Source organism: Tetrao urogallus, assembly GCF_951394365.1.
Source record: "Tetrao urogallus genome assembly, chromosome: 6".
Classification (NCBI taxonomy): Eukaryota; Metazoa; Chordata; class Aves; order Galliformes; family Phasianidae; genus Tetrao; species Tetrao urogallus.
This window is the reverse complement of record NC_136819.1, coordinates 31,396,939-31,413,332: the sequence shown is the minus strand read 5'-3', so window position 1 is coordinate 31,413,332 and position 16,394 is coordinate 31,396,939. Positions and strand designations below refer to the sequence as shown.

The 16,394-nt window shown below is 52.4% G+C and overlaps 1 protein-coding gene across 8 annotated transcripts in view; it reads right to left on the bottom strand.

The window, feature by feature from the left end:
• Window positions 1–8,304, bottom strand: part of MEIS2 (Meis homeobox 2) — a gene marked incomplete at both ends in the record, with an annotated part of 168,327 nt that extends 160,023 nt beyond the window's left edge. For 4 of the 8 annotated variants that reach the window (XM_079537145.1, XM_079537146.1, XM_079537147.1 and 1 more), the window contains 5 exons: window positions 2,511–2,660; window positions 3,445–3,495; window positions 4,111–4,161; window positions 4,355–4,496; window positions 5,776–6,002. In XM_079537145.1, the coding sequence (XP_079393271.1) occupies window positions 2,511–2,660; window positions 3,445–3,495; window positions 4,111–4,161; window positions 4,355–4,496; window positions 5,776–5,981 (600 nt within the window). Of the gene's footprint in view, window positions 1–2,510; window positions 2,661–3,444; window positions 3,496–4,110; window positions 4,162–4,354; window positions 4,497–5,775; window positions 6,009–6,929; window positions 6,942–8,259 lie in introns of those variants that run through there. The other 4 variants (XM_079537142.1, XM_079537143.1, XM_079537144.1 and 1 more) reach the window with 3 other exon arrangements.
• Window positions 8,305–16,394: the final 8,090 nt, after the last annotated feature.

Here is a 16,394-nt window from a genome sequence, read left to right as displayed (position 1 = left end):
GGGCCAATACATAAAACAGAGGAAACAACATGCTGTCTCTGTCCCTCTGAAGTGGCTCATCATCACCCCTGCACCAACTTTCACCAAATGAGATCTAGCCTGGGGCTATATATTAAATATGCATATCAAAGCAAATGAAAAAATAAACCTGGAGAGTCAAATTGGACAAATTTGCATGCTTGAACTATTACATTTTCAGGTAGATGCTTGCAAATGATAGCATGCTTTTTGATAGCCATGCATGTTTATATTAGCAATTTTTAAAGCTTTTCCTACTTTACAAACAAAAGATTTCTTCCTGCTGCAGCCTTGTACAATGTAAACACCAATGTGTACATAAACAGTAGTTTGACCAAGCTGTAAAACAGTGTTAAAGTTTTGTTGAGAAAACAAGCTAATATATTTAAAAAAAAAAAAAAAATCCAGTAAGGAGACACATTTCCCAAAACGCATGAATAAAATGTAACTATGTGATACAACTCTTCATTTCCCAGTTGGTGTTCTGGTTGCACAAATTATTGCTTCCTTTCAAAACAAATAGCAGGGGGCTAAAGTAAAAATGTTATAGCTCAAATCTCCAGGAAATAAAAGGCTTTAAATTATAATACCCAATGAAGTGGTAAACCCTAACGGGTGTAAGATAAATGGGTTGTCATATTTATTTGAGTTTGCTTTTTGGGCCACAAAAAATAAAAGGAGATTCTTCTTAGGGAAGATAATGGTTATCAAATTATCAAAATGCTAACCCCCTCCACCCCTGTCCTATCATTGTGTGTGAATTTAAATATTATAATGGAGCACTGCAAATTGGCTTGAGCATTCGCCATCTGCCAGAACCCTAAACAGGCTAGTTTATCTAATCTCCTCAATATAAACATAAGCATGCTCCATTTCTACACTTCCACTTGAAACACACTCTTGTAAAGAAACCGTACTAGAAAAACATGGAGGTTTTTTTTTTTTTCTTCTATTGCTCTGAATTATACACAATGACCCTATAGCTTTCAGGGTGCCACTCACTCTAGTTTCTTTTCTCCTACTCCTTCATAATACTTATGCACGCGCATTTAGGGTTGTAAAATGCCATAAAACAAATATTTTTGAAACAGTGTCATGCCTCATAGACTTTATTATCTACATGTGAGATAACTGACAAGCGGAGAAACTTTCAGGGACCACTGTGCATACATTTTTCCCCTCAAAATAATAGATTTCAAATGCACAGCATCATAGGAATCTTGTTCTGCAATGTTTACCTCACGCAAATGAGAAAATGAAAGCTAAGTCTTGGCTTCAAAAATATTTCCAGGGCTCTGGAACTAAGCAATACCAGGAGAGGGGTGTTTAGGAGAATTTATGATCATCTCCCAATTCAGCTTCAGTCCAGGTCTAATGCAATTACCAAACACACACACAAACAACGTGTTTTCAAAGGAAACAAAAGCTCCTGGAAAGCTGCTTCTCCGTGGGCTGAGAGCTGCTCTGCTTAACGCACAGGGAAATGAGGGCGGGCGTCTGTGCAGAGCATGGTTAACTTCACACCGGGTGTTAAATTAATATTTCAACTGCTAAAATATTAGACTGTATCATTTAGATTATGAGTTCAATTGAATCTAAAACTGCGTAAACCCCCTTTCCCCCCTAGGGATGCGTTTCCTATAAATAAACCAGAGTTCACACCCACTCTTTTTAACCAGACCTCTCCACTCCCTCTCTGCGGTACCAGCTGCAATCTTTCCCTGCACATCCCGAGGTCTCTCTTCCTCTCCGTGTTCCTGAGTGTCACCAGAGCTGCTCCCATCCCGGAAAAACAAAGGCTCTCTGCTCACCACGCACACCAACTTCAGTCCTACACACATAGCATGAATTCACCAACTCTGCAAGTGTTAAAATCAACTACTAACCTACAGTTACTCCATCATCGTTCTCTCCAGCTTTCTGTAATACATTGTTAATAATTGCTTCATCAAGGTTACTGTCTTTTATTATGAAGATGCTTCAGGCGTTTGGCAATAAGTCCATATTCTGACAATAAGCTGCTCTAAAGCACAAGCATTGGAAACTCTCATATGCTAACCCCCTTCTTTAATGCAATGTAGTATTGCCAATAATTCTCATCACTTGTCATCCCCGCCAGAGGGGAGGGGGGAGGAGAGCAGCAAACTTTCTCCCTAACTTTCTTCTCTCTGTTTTCCTGTGTTGCTGTATAGACTAGAGTTGGCAAAGAAGGACAAAAAGCACCGAGCACCACACCAGTTTGCTGCCTTCCCGAGTCACCTGGACCAGCAAACTTTACCAACCACTGCAGACTCGCGGTTGGAAACAGAAGGCAAGTTTCACATTTTTACAACTTTAGAAACCGAGAGGGAAGGCCTGAAGGTGGGATCCAACCTTACTAAAGGTGGAAACAGTACCAACAAACAACAGCCACAGACAATGAAACCAGGGACCAGTCCTCTGAACAACTTGAAAGTGTCAGAAAGTGCCATGAAGAAATCAGAAGGACTTACATGGTCGGCTAAATTTGTGGAAGATCCTGAGAGTTCCTCATGGTCTGACTTGGAGCTGCCATCCCTTTCATCGATAACGAGGTCTATTGGCATTTTTCCTTTCAAACAACTAATGTACCGATGGCAGAAGTTATCGCACAATTCGTGAACCTGAAAGCAGCAACAGGAGTGATAGCATCAGTAAGGGCAAGCTATCGGATTGCAGCTCTTTTTGGGAGCAAGAACACACTCTGAGCTCCTCCACGAGTAACTCTAATTAAGGGGCACAATAGTTGAAGGCAAGGAAACAATAGAGAAATTGTTGCAGCGCATATTATTCTCCTGAGACTTGCCGCAGCAACAAGTTACAGAGAGAGAGATAGTGTGCTCAGCCCAGCGTGCGGGGCAAACCCGATGTGCCGCTCCCCCAGCGGAAGGAGCCGCAGTCCGGCGGTAATTCCGGGCCGGGCCAGCTACGAGCTCAGGACCGTGGGGCTCGGGAATGGGCCCGGTCAGTCCGGGGAGAGCTGGCGAGGTTCTGGGAAAGGCGCTCCCGGCGCGGGCACAGCCCCTCCCGCACCATGCAGGGCCCCCTGCCTCCTCCAAACATTTACTGCTCGTTTGGGGTTAATGCGCCTGGCGGAGAGGGAGGGAAGCGGGAGGGCTTGCATTTCTCTTTTGGTTAAACATAGCGTTTCCGAGTCAGGAAAAGAGCTTCTGCCGAGAGAAGGGGTAAGGAGGATGTCACGGGTTTAATAATGTATAGATTTAATGACTCGGTTGAAATTACACAGAACAAAAAAATGCCGGGCCGGGCTGGGCATGGCTGCCGGTGTCACATGCTCCGGTGGCACAGGTAATGGTGTCACCCAGCGTTCCCTCACTCCCGGCCGTGTGCCCACTCGGTCCAGGGCCGGGACAGGGGACGGCCTGCACCAATCCCAGTGCCTCTTACCTTCTCTAACTCCAGGAGGTGGAACCTTAGTACTTGTATTGCTTGGATCATCTGCAAGAGAGTTGGAGCAGGGGTTAGGTGGGAGAGAGGAGCTCGGGGGTGCGACCCCAAAGGTGTTGGGGGAGTTGTCAGGGCGGTGGTCATTCCCATGGATCTCAACCCCTCCGTCACGCCTGAGCGATATGAATCAGCTTTATCCCGAGTACTCGGTTTCTATCAGATTGATTCGGGGTGAGGGGTGAAGCAGAGACTCTTCCTCTGCTCTAGGAGGGGCCGCGGAGGGCCGAACACACGCTCTCACCACCCCACCGCCCGGGGAAGAAAGGGGAGGAGGGAGATGAATAGTTTGGCGTCTTCTTTACAAGAGGATTTAGGCACTTTGAATATTGAAATCGTTCACATTAGCAAAAGAATTAACGCTAGAAATCTCCAGCTCCCTCTTCCTAAGCAGTTATTTCCTTCACTTTGGCTTCCCGCGGCTACTAAGCCCGCTTCGCGGCACGCCAGGGCCGGAGCGTTTGCCCCGACTCGCCCCGAGCGCGGCCCTCGGAACCCCTCAGGGAGGCGGGAAGCCCTCCCGGCCCGGCCGCCTCCTGTCCCGCTCGGTGGGCGCTGTCCGGGACTAGGGGCGGGCGGAGGACGGCGGGCGCAGGGGTGAGGCCTTACCAAATTGTCCAACTCTGGATTTGAAGAAAAAAGTGGTTTTTCAGCGCGGACCTACGAGAAGAAGGAAAAGCGGCGTGGGTTGTGGCTTCTTCCTCCAGCCCTAGGGATCCCCTCTTTGCAGCCTCCCCCCGATCCTCATCCACGGCCCCTTCCATCGGGCACGGGGTGAGGACCCGGCCCGGAGGGCACCCGCCGCCCCCTCCCGCCCCCACCGAGGGGGGCCCCGGGGGGAGCGGTGCCGGACCTGCTTGGCGAAGACGGCGATGTCCTCGTTGAAGGAGTCGGAGGAGCAGACGTCCCCGCCGGCCACGCCGGGCTCCCGGGGCGTGCAGGTCGCCAGCTCGCACTTCTCAAAGACCAGGGCGAGGAGGGGAAACAGCGGGTGCCTACCGGGCAGTGGCACACAAAGGGCGGGAGGGGGGTGGGGGAGAGGGGGGAAGAAGAGCTCTGATCAACAAGTAATTTGGAAACGCACGGACACGCACGGACACGCGGACACGCTCTGCGGACTCCCAGTATCTCTTCGGGAGGAGCGGGGCAGAAGCCCATTTTGAAATAAAAACCTGCTTTTTGCGGGTTTGGGGTCTTGTTTCTTTCGGCAACCACGAAAGCCCCAACGCATCCCCTGTGCAGCCCCCGCAGCCGCGGACAGAGTGCCCGGCCCAGCACCCGCTCCTCTCCCGGGAACCTCCTCTCTGCACCGCGGTTTAAAATAACGCGAAACGCGGAGTTCCCAGCCCTCCTCTCCAGCTATGACCTACAGGGCGCACCGCGGGCAGACAAACTGTGAACTGCTCGGAACGGGATTTTATTTTCGCAAGGGGCCTGCTAGTAGCACTGCACTGAAGTTCCCTGGCCTCGCAGCACCCGGGGCCAAACAGCAGTGTCCGAGCAGGGCGCGGGGAGGGGGCAGGGGGCGGCAGCGCTTCACCGAATATTTTCCCATAGTTGGTGCAGTCAGGAAAAAATATCTGATCTGCGTGCTGAGCATGAGGACTCGGCTGGTGTGCTCTCTTGTTTGGGTCTGAGCAAGGCCCACACTCCACCGCGCACCGCACTCTCTCCTTCGGGATAATTGGGGGTTTCTTTTAAAAAGGGAGTACTCGGTGCCCCTCGGCAGCGCACGAGGCCGCACTGCTCTTCCTCCCCGCACCCTTTCTCTGCTCCACACAGAGCTCCACGCTGCCACCAGTGCTCACTGTTCCCTTCTCGGGAAAGAACAGCTCGTGGGCAGCGAATCCCTCCTGTTTCGCCCGTGATCAGAGCAGCCCTTTATTTACAGCACAGTATTGTGGCACGGAGTAAAGCACCAACACTACACTACTTCCACCCAAACTCAGAACACCGCGAACCTGAAGTGCTGCCCTGGCCTTCGGAGCGAGACAAAAACAACCTCACAAAAAAAAAAAAAAAAAAAAAAAAAAAAAAAAAAAAGAAAGAAAGAAAAAGAAAGAAAAGAGAAGAAGAAGAGAAAGAAAAAAAAAAAAAGCAGGGGGAAAAAAAAAAAATCAACCAGGGCAGCACCCTCGGGGCCTTCCTCGCGCGGTGCCCCGCAGCCGGGCCCCGGCTCCGCGCCCCCCTCCGCGCCACTCCGGCCCCGGGGCGCTCCCCCGGCGTCGCTCCGCGCTGCCCTCCCGCTGCCGGCCCGGGCCCTGCTGTGCCTACCCGTAGATCGCATCCTTGTCCCGCTTCAGAGCGTCGTTGACAGCGGAGCCCATGCTGGCCGGCATGACGTTGGGGTGCGGGGCGTGGGCGCCGTAGTGCTGTCCGGCATGTAGCGGCGGCCCATGGTTGAGGTGGTGCACCGGGGGGATCGGCCGGGGGGCGTGCGGGTCCCCGTACATGGACGCCGGCACCCCTACGCCGTCCATCCCGCCGTAGTGGGGTAGCTCATCGTACTGTCAGCGCGGGCCGGAAGAAAGAGAGAGGGAGAAAGAGGGGAAGGGAGGAGGGGAGGAGGGGGGGATAAAAAAAAAACAAACAAACAAACAACAACAACAAAAGTCAGAAGAGAGTGGAGCACCCGGCCAGGCGCCAGCAGAGCACAACAACCCGGGAACAGCCGTAACGGAGAGAAGGGAACGTGCGGAGGGATCGGCCCGGAGCGGAGCCGGGGGGGCTGAGCGGGGCGCGGAGTGCAAGAAGGAGAGAGAGGGGAGAGCGCTGGGGTGCGGGGTGCGGGGCCGCCCGCGGCGGGGGCAGCCCGGCCGGGTCGCGGGGAAGGAAGGAAGCGAGGGGAGAAGCCAGAGCCGCTCCGCGTTAGGAAGGAAGGAGAAAAAAAAAACCATATGAAGGAATAAAGAAGCAGAATCCGAAGCGGCTCGAGAAATAAATCAGCGCCGGGAAGGGGAGAGCGGAGGTAGGGTGCATCGGAGGGGGCGGGAGGTAAAGGGGGAAATAATCGGAAAGTTACCAGAAACATTATTTAGCAGCAATTCCCCTTGTCTTGTCAAAGCCAGAGACAAAAAAAAAAAAAAAAAAAAAAAAAAAAAAAAAAAAAAAACCAGCCGCTCTATATGCACACATATATCCACGCCCGTATATGTGCACACCCGGCCGCAGCGCTTCCCGAGGCAGCTCCCTGCGAGCCGGGAGCGGAGCGGCGCTGCGGGGAACGGCTGCGACGAGCGAGCGTGGAACAACCGCGAGGAGAGGCACACGCACAGCACTCACGCACACGCACGGCAAGCGCGGGGATCACCCGGGCTCTGCTGGCTAACAGGGGCCGCCATCAGCAGCAGCACCGGCGGAGAGCAAATCGGACAGGCCCCTCTTAGGGAGGATTTATCTATAGGTAAGGGTTGGAGATTTAAACCTACCCTTTGCGCCATCAGTCTGCGCTCCAATAAACTCCTGGATGTGCCGTATATTTAATATCCCAGTGTCCCAGTCCAGCAAAGAAAGTGATTTAGAGTGAAGAAGAGTCTTTTTTTTTTTTTTTTTTTTTTTTTTTTTTTTTTTTTTTTTTTTTGCCACCCACTTACAGACTTCTCCTATCCTCCGGTACGGGGAAATACCACCACCACCACCACCAGCAACGAGAACGCACAAAAAACAGCCAGCAAACACGATGAGTTTCTGTGTATTTCTTCTTTTTTCTCTCTCTTTCCTTTTTCTTTCTCTTTTTCCTTTTTTCTTTCTCTACGTACCAAAAAAAAAAAAAAAAAAAAAAAAAAAAAAAAAAAAAAGCCACACACACGGTCAAGCCCCCACCGTGCGGGTTACGATCGGCCCGTCAGCAGCCCACATGGAACCGAACTGTCGTGTCTCATGGCTTTTTGCCACTCCAGCTGTCAATCAAAGCCAGGGAATGTCAAGGTAGTGAATGAGTGATGGTTGATGATGATGAAGAAGAGAGGTGGAATCTTTTTAACCCCGGTTTCTTCTTCCAGTAACTCCGCGCTCGGGTTTTGCCTTTTAGGATCGCTACAGGGTTGTTTTTTTTTTTTTGTTTTTTTTTTAAGTACTGTGAAGGGGGGTGGGGAAAGATGCGAAGAAAAATGGAATAGTTTGCAAAGCGCGGACTGCCCCCTCTCTCCTTTTTTTCCCGGTAGGTATTTTGTCTCCCTCTCTCCCCGCGCTCGGAGATGAGCGAGTGTCAGTGAGTGCTGGCAGGTTGGCTGCCGGCTGCCTTATAGAAGAGGCTCAGTTTTGCAGCGCTGATCGGCGGGAGAATGAAGTGACGGAACCCGGAAGTGGCGGTGGCCATAGCCAGTCCTGCAGCGCGGCGGCGGCGGCGGCGGCGGCGGCGGGGAGCGGCGGCGGCGGGAGCGGGGCGCGGCGGCGGCGGCGGCGGCGGCGGCGGGGAGAGGCTGCGGGGAGCGGCGAGCGCGGGGTGGCCCCGGCCGGCGGAGCGCCGCGGATGGCAGCGCCCGGCGGGGCGGCTGCAGCGCCGCGCGGGGGGAGCCGCGCACAGCCCCTGCCCCGAGCGAGGCAGCGCGTGTAGGAAGGAGAGAGCGTGCGAGAGGGAGGGAGGGAGCGGGGAGGGAGGGAGCAGGGAGGGAGGGAGGCAGGGGAGGAAGGACGGGGAGAGTGCGTGTGTGCGAGAGGGGGGAGAGGCAGGGGAAAACTGCGGAGAGCGAGAAGAAAAGTGCGATAGGAGCCCGGCCCCGGGTTGGTTTGCGCTAGATTCTTTTAGCACCGAAATACCTTCCGATGAACCGCGATGCTCAGGCTCTGATTTACGCGCTGCATTATTTATGGGGCTCTCCGGCTCCCGCCGCCGCCGCGAGGGGTGCGCAGGGGGCGCGGGGCTGCGCTGCGGGAGGCGGCGGGCGTAGGGGGTGGGGGGGAGGAAGGAGGGCGTCCCGCGCGGGCGCTGAGCGTGGCTACGAATGAACGGTCCGGGCACGGGGAGAGCGCGTTGGGCACCGCTCCGCGTGGGGTGATCACAACTCTCAAGAGCTGAGGATGGCTCGGGAGGGGGAGGGAGCGGAGGGAAGGGGAATCCCTTTCTGGGCTGCGAACGGAGCGTGGGAGAGGGGCTCGGAACGGAGGTCAGCTCGGCTCTGCCGGGAGAGACCCAGATGTGCCGCGGCCGCTGTACGCGTTCCCTCCGAGCGGGGCCGGCGGGCAGCGGCGGACTCGCGTGGACGCGTCCGTAGACTTTGCCGTACCTCGACGGGATGCGCGCCGGGGTGTGATCCCGGTAATGCCTCTAACGGGAGCGCTAATTACAGGAGGACGATTTGGCAAATGAAGTGAGAGGATGCACCCCCAGCCCCGAGCACCAGATGAACTTTTCCAAACACACACGCACACACGCGGTAATTTTGGTATGCTCCCTCGGCCAATCGCCGCGCTCAGCCCGAGCATGCCTTACCCTAGCGCAGTCAATTACCGGCGCTCCCCGGGCTCATCAATCACGGGGCGCCTCCAGTGAGGGGAGGAGCGAGCCTCCGACTATCGATCGCTGCAGTTTTGTCCTCCCCAGCCCCCAGCCTCGTTCACGGTCCCCTGCACATAAAATCTAAACCAGACTATCCCGTTAATAGCGGGATTTATCAATGATTGTGTACCCGGTGGTGAATGTGGCCTCGTACATAGGTGGCTTTTAGAAATACACGGCAGAAAAAAATAAGAACGATGTGATTTATTCGGGTAGGGGTTGGCATGTTTTGCGTTGCTTTTCAGGATGAGAGTGACGATTTTAACTTTTTTCTTTTTTTCTTTTTTCTTTCTTTTTTTTTTAACTTTAAAAAAATGACTCGGGGGCAGTTGCAGATATTTGGCCTGATTTTAATAGGCGCGGGGAATGAGCTCCAGAGGTCAATAAACCCCTCCAAAATGATGAATGATTGAGTACCTGTGATGATGATAGTGATTACCGGAGCAATTAAACAGTTTGATTAAATGAGCCATCATAACAATGATGTCTGCGGGAAATCAGCCCTCACATATAAAGAAAGATAGCGTGGGGCTGACGGACGCCAGTGGGCATCCCCCGAGCTCCGGCAGCACCCGGCCCGGCGGCTGCGGGCTGGAGAAGGGGAGAAGTGGCCCCGATGTCGGCCCCGGTGTCGGCCGGAGCTGCCCTCGTTCGCTGCCCGGAGCCGGGCTCGACCCCGCAGTGCTTTTCTGAGAGGATCTCCTCCGAGATTAAAGCTAAATCCTAAGAGCAACCGAATGGCTGCGCCTGGCTTTCCCGGGACTGGGAGGAGAGGTGAGTAGAAAGCCCTCAGTATGGAGATCTCTTTTGAGCAGTAGTGAAGTCGTTGCGTTTCGCAGGGAAAAGAGGGGACGCTCGTGCAGTATTTTATACTCTGTCGTATAAATCGGGAACGTAATTCAGGATATTCATGGTAATGAATGCTCGACTAATCCTTTGGGTGCGCGGAGACCTACAGAGCAGGAGGTTATGCAAATCTTTTCCTACTTTTACAGCTGTACATTTCGAACAGATTTTTAAGAGATCTGCTCAGCGGTGAATGCTATTTGTTTTTCATGATTTTTTTTTTTTTTCCTTCTCTCTTCCCCCCCACTACCCAACCCCCCACCCCGCCACTAGGATGCCCGATTTCCAAACTCCCGAGGCATCCCTTCATGGCGACGCAGCCCATGCGGGAAGCTCAGGGACGCGTTGTAAATATTTGCAGCTCCCAAACGGATTTTGCAGCCGTGCCCCCTGCTGTGCCCGAGTGCGCCTCGCTCCGAAAGGGTCGGTGGCACAGAGAAGGGCTCTGTCCCTGGCGCGCGGCCGTGCAACAGTAATCCGGTCCCTCTGAGGGCTCCGTGTTTGTTCAGATCTCAGACTGGGGAGAACTTCACCGCTCTTCTTCTCAAAGAGAAGTTTTTTCACAACTTTGCTCTCATAGCAGAAGGCACGTCATTGTTTAGGATATCATTTTAGACTTCTTTTTTTAATTATTCTGTTTTTCACAGGAGCTCCTTTAAGTCCCAATTCTTCGGAGCAGGGAATTGTTAGAGAGCAATCTAAAATCCAAGATGTAAAAAAAAAAAAAAAAAAAAAAGCAGCCAAAGATATATTTTTTTCTTCTGTTCTTTGCAGCTCCTTTCATTTGCTCAGTTTTGCTTTTATTTATTTCTTTTATCCCCAAACCAATGACCCCCCCCCGCACTATCTCGACCGCTTGTGTGTGGGACAGGGACCAACTTTTAAAAATGATTTTAACTCGAGAGAAAGTGAAATTTCATCTGGCAAACGGAGGGCTTTCATGTTCCTCTTGCTCTTATGCCTTTTTTTTTTTTTTTTCTTGAGTCGAAGCCTTTTTCCTCTGCACTATCCCAGTGGATTAAGGCACGCAGAGAATGCGGTTATAAAGCGCTACAGTTTGACCATTAAAAGAGAATGTCAATGTAGCACCCTTCAGTGAAAGTACGCAGCTCTAACAAAGATGCTTTGGGGAGCTCGGAGGGAAGTGGGATCCGTGCACCCAGGGCTGGGGGGCTTCTACGTCCTCAGGTCATTTTAAATTTACTTTTTAATTATTATTTTTTTTTATTTTCAGCGTTGTGACATATTTCTTTTAAAACACAGTAATTCGGGAAAATTAAATTGGCCAATTTCCATTTCTTGTGCATCACTTTCACGGCAGAGGCTGTTCCCAGGACAAGTGTGAGTGGTGAGGTGATGCGGTGTGTGCTGGGCTTTTTTTATTATTGTTTTTTTTTTTTCTTTCTTTCTTTCTTTTTTTTTCCTTTTTTTTTTTTTTTTTTTTTTTTTTTTTTTTTTTTTTTTCCTTTTCAGATCTGCCCCAAAGTCCAAAGAGAAATGAGGTGTCCGGTGTGGAAGTGCATCTCAGTCAACAGCCAGCTCCTTTGGCAGGGGCTGGAAATGGTTTTAACAGGCGGTAAAATTTCATCTTGTGGTGTCAAATTGGGGTCAGTTTGGGGTTAGCGCTCTCAGTGTCCGAGAAGGAGCTGTCCAGCTGTGTGGGGATTCATTAAGGGCAAAAGATCCGTTTCAAGAAAAACAATACAAAGACAATCAGAGAGCTAAAGATCCTCTTCAAATCGCATTTTACAAGTGCACCAGAACAAATATGGACGCTGAAACCTATTCCCTTCAAACTCCCAAATCGGCTTCTTAGCCTTCGGAGGGAGGGAAAATCCGCTGCAGCCCGGCCGGGTCTGCTTCCAATCACCGCCCCGAGGTGCGCCGGGCCCCGCGCCGCCCTCACCCGCTCCCCTCTCCCTTTCGGCACAGCGCTGCGGAGCGATGGCACCACAACAGGTAATCCCGGAATGTGTCCCCCGGTGTGTTTGAGCCACTGCTGTGTGTGTGCCCGTGGGCGTGCAGCGGGAGCTTCAGTGAGAATAGGAAGTTTTTTTTCGAGGGGACAAACTGTGCTTGTATGAAACCCGCTTGTATCCTTCCGAAATGTCCCGCAGCCCTCTCAAGAAGCGCTGGGCTCTGATAGATAACGCGGAGTGGATGTGCCGTGCGGTTCCCAGCATCTGTGGGAAGCACCTATTGCTAATCTGGTTTATTAAATTCGCGTGGTTTAAATCCTCTTAGCGCCCCTACATCAGTTAGAACAATTGACGCCTTGCTGCAGGGACAAATAACTCTGGCCGTAATCTCGTTTGTAACTTTATTCAATGTTTGTTTGTTTGTGCGCGGAGTTCGAGTATTTGGGGCGATGCCATTGCATTCGGGAATATACCGCGTACATTTAGAGACAGAGCCGGAATGGATGGGCTGAGGGCAGAGCAGAGCGTAACGAGTAATTCCGAAGATTGGAAGTAGCATTTTATCCCGAACCATCGTTCTAGGAAACGTGTCAGAGTTAATGAAGAAAGCAGTCTATGTGTTTATGCGTCTTCGGGCTTACAGCATAACCAGGCTCCTGTGCAAAATTCACGGGATTTGTTCTTTCTGCTTCTCTCCCAAGACAACGCGTGGGGTGCAGATAGCACCTCTGCGGTTTTGGAGTCAGGATTATTCTCCAGCTCAGACTCCCACCTCTGAAATCGCCCTTTGCACACTCTCCCTGCTTGACTCTTACGGCCACTTCTGTCTCTCTCAGCCCACCTCGGCCCTCTGACCTCCCTTCCCGGGCTTCCGCAGCCGCCCGGCTCCCAGGTCCTGTCCCGGCCGCCCCGGCGGAACGCCGCAAGTCTGAGCTCCTCGGATCGCCGGATTCAAGGAGCTCCTCACCCTGACCCCCCTCCTGCCCGCAGCGCTCTCCTCTTTGCAGTGATCTATTCTTTTGAGAAAACCTTTCCAGCACAGAACGTCAATGGTAGCCCATCGCGGTGAACTTTTCTTGACCTCAGCTGCGGTATGGCTGCAGTCTTTGGGAGCTGGATTAGGAGGAGGTTCATTGCTTACCTGTTAACTTCCCTTTCAACTCTTGCTTCCACCCCTCCCCCTCTTTTTACAAAACCCCAACGCAACCTCCACTTCCTAGAGCGATGTGGCTCCTTTACCTCTCTCGAGCCCCCACAGTCCCCCCGAGACTGCCGAGACCTGCCCGGGCCCCGCGGGCCACCCCCCCAGGCCGTGTCCCCGCGGCCGCGGCGCGGCGGTGCCATCGGCGGCCCTCTAGCGCTATCTGGCGGGGCTCCAGCGTGCTCCCGTCGCTCCGCGTAGTCCTCGCAGGGCCCGCAGCCCGGCGCCAGCGGCGCGGAGCCCGCAGCGGGGCCGAGGCGCGGAACTCTCTCGCGTGGCCGTGGGCGCTCGCCAGACTCGCCCCTACCTGCAGCTCCGCACGGCGGCCGCGGTGAGAAGGGGGGACCTAAGGGGCCCCCGCCCCTTCTCCGAGCGACTGAGCCCACGCTTGGGTGCTGGGAAGCACCAGCGTGAAGTGAGCGGCGAGATGTGTATGCCGTGGACTGGCAGGGGTGTACAGGGAAGTCTGTAAGCAGCGCCGTGCATATTTCCAGCGTAAACCAGAGGGACAAAAATACCAAAAATGGGTTTGGGCTGCCCAGTAAAGCTGCTTCTACCAGGGTAGTTCAAAATCTATATTACATTTCTTCGAAGGAGCCCAAAACATAAATAAATACACATAAGTAAATAAATAAAAATCCCTCTTTGCACTATGATATCGTAACAGAAGGGACAGCGAGCACAAGCTCATCAGTGTAGCGCAACATCAGAGCAGCTGAGGAGCTCCCAACTCCGCTAGGCTCTGCTTTCGTTCACTCAGAACACTCACTGTTGTTCCCCAGTTGCCCTTGGCACTTCGGAAGAGGACCGCTCGCGTTTGACGCCGGAGCTCTCAGTCCGGGAGAACAATGTGCTCCCACCCCCCACTCCCCTCCCCGGAACGCTGCGGCAGCCTCCGCACAAGCGGTAGCTCTGGCGCGGAGCGCCCCGCTCGGAATGAGCCGCACGGGCCATTGTCTGAAGTGGGTTGCAGTCCACAGAGAAAAGGGGGGAAAAATCACAGCAGCCGGCTTGGTGTTGCATGGGGAATGAGCTGACAAAATATTATAATGTTTCCTCGAAGTGCGTGCTGAGAGCCTGTGGTGTGCTACTGAAAGAGAGGTGGTGGTGCTTTTCTTTCACTCTTTCTGTCTTTCTCTCTTTCTTTCTTCGAAGATTGGGATGGCCTTTGTACGCCTGTCTTTTGATCCTACAAAGAGAATGCAATATGCATATATGTGTTTGCTTTCCGTACAAACAACGAGAGGGACTGTACGACGGGATATACGGCCGATTGGTCCTCATAATGCTTAGTTTTGTTGTAATTAATTGAAAACAGTTATTAGGTCGTCATTGGCAATAGCGTAAATAATTGCAGCAGATTTTTACTTAAAATTGACCGGTCACGGAGTGATAGATCGATTCGAGGTATAAAAATGATGTATCAAAACATCAATGTCGATTATTTGAAATATTGTAGTCGAATCTTTTTATTGCTTCATCGGTTAAGTGTCTGAAAGTGCTGTGTTCCAACATATATTTATGTTGTCAATACTGTCAAAACTGTCAGTTTTATTACACCGGATTTGTAATACATTTCGGATTTGCTCATTTACATAAAATGGCCACCCCGGGTACCCCCCCTTCTCCCCTCTCTGGAAATCTCTGTCAATGCTGAAAGGATCCGGGACTCACAGCTGAGGCAAAAGAAGTAGAAGTATGGCTCCATTAAGTCCGTTTCGAACGTCCCTCTGGAAAGCTCGGGCTATTTCTAACTTGCCATCAGAGGGAATCCTCCCACCCTTTTATCTCCCTAGTAAGATTTAAACGCTTTTCTTCTCTCACACCTCGGTTAAACCCTTTAGGAGCTCCGAGAACTTGCACGGAGACAACGGCGAGCCGGAGCCCACCTGGGAGTTCGGAGCCCTCCGAGCAGAGCGGCCCCGACCCATCCGTGTAGGGCCGGGTGCGGGTAGCAGTGGGTAACAAAGGGAGGGATGACCGTAGGGAATCCTTTCTTAGCTGGTTAGAGCCCTAAGGAAAGCAGAGTGGGAGCAGCATGGATGTTCTGTGTCCCCTGTCCCGCAGCCCCCATGCAGCAGAGTCTGAACTGATGATTCTTTTAGCCGTGAGCCCTGAGTTGGTGTTAGCTCGGTGCCAGGCACCCCTCTCTCCTTTTCCTCCCGCGCCCAGCCGGGACGCGGCCAAACTCAGCAATAAATCAATCCACTGCCACATCGCTCCCTTCTATCGAGCAAACACTGCGATCAGCGGGTCACTTCTCCTCCCACCCCACCCGTTCTGAGGCTGACACTGCTTCACGGGCTAGGGAGACAGACCCGATGTGCGGGGGTAGGGGGAGGTGGTGGTATATCTTTTTTTGTTTGTTTCCCTTTTTTTTTTTTTTTTCCCTCCCTCTTCTCCCCTTTCCCAGGGAGATGTACGGTTGAAGAGCCGCTGGAGCGAGCCCGAGTTCCCGGGGAGAAGGAAGGTTGGCCCGTAGAGAGGCAGCCAGTAGGTATTTCAGTGACCGTTCCTTTGAACACGTTCAGTCTCTGCCTTTTCCATCCGGAACGTCTTCCTCAGACCAACTGTGATTTCTGCTGTAATTCTTGTGCGTGATTACGATCGCTTCGGAGGTAAATTGAGAAGTGAGCTGCGCAAAAGGAGGAAATCGCCCCTGGGGTGCTTTGTTTACTTTGGTTTGTAAGATCCTGCTAGGAGATGGTTGCCGCAGTGTGTGGCAAGTGCTTCTTCGAGAAATCTATCAGCCTTTCTACGGTGACTCCGAGGAAAGAGTGCTGCCAGCACTTTCGCGCATTCCCAGGTGTTGCGAAGAGGGGAGAAGCAAAGGGCCGGAGCGCTTCATGAGGGGTGGAAGAGGGGAGGGTGAAGGGGCACCTGGGGAGGGGAACCCGCCCAGTGCGTGTGGGACCGCGTGCCGGTCAAGGCCGGGGAACGCGCCCCTTCTGCCATAATTAGTCGGAACAATAAACATAATTGGAATAAAATCGGTTGGAAATTCCTGCGTTTTTAATTACGTTTCATTTTGCGGTAAGCCGTAGAATTATAAATGCCTCTCAATTAAACACTATCCGCTTGTAAAGCATTTAACAACAATTATTCCTTAATCAGTTGGAATGTTAGCCACAGACGATGCTGTTAAACATCAAAGGGACGCCTCAGACGTTACCTTTTAGTAATAAGTAAGAGGATTAATTTCTGTAATTAGAGGGGATAAATATGTGCATAAATACATCTAATTTTTTGACACGTTCCCATCTCGGCTGGGAAAGGCGCGGCTCTTCGGCAGTGCCAACAGCCTCCGGGGGGGCTCCGCGGCCGTCGGCACCGCACGGGGCTAGGGCCCGCCGTGCCCGCGGGTCCCCGCGGTAACACGCAGCCTTCCTCGGGTTGTATTGACGTGGGTGTGTACATATTTTAGCGGCAC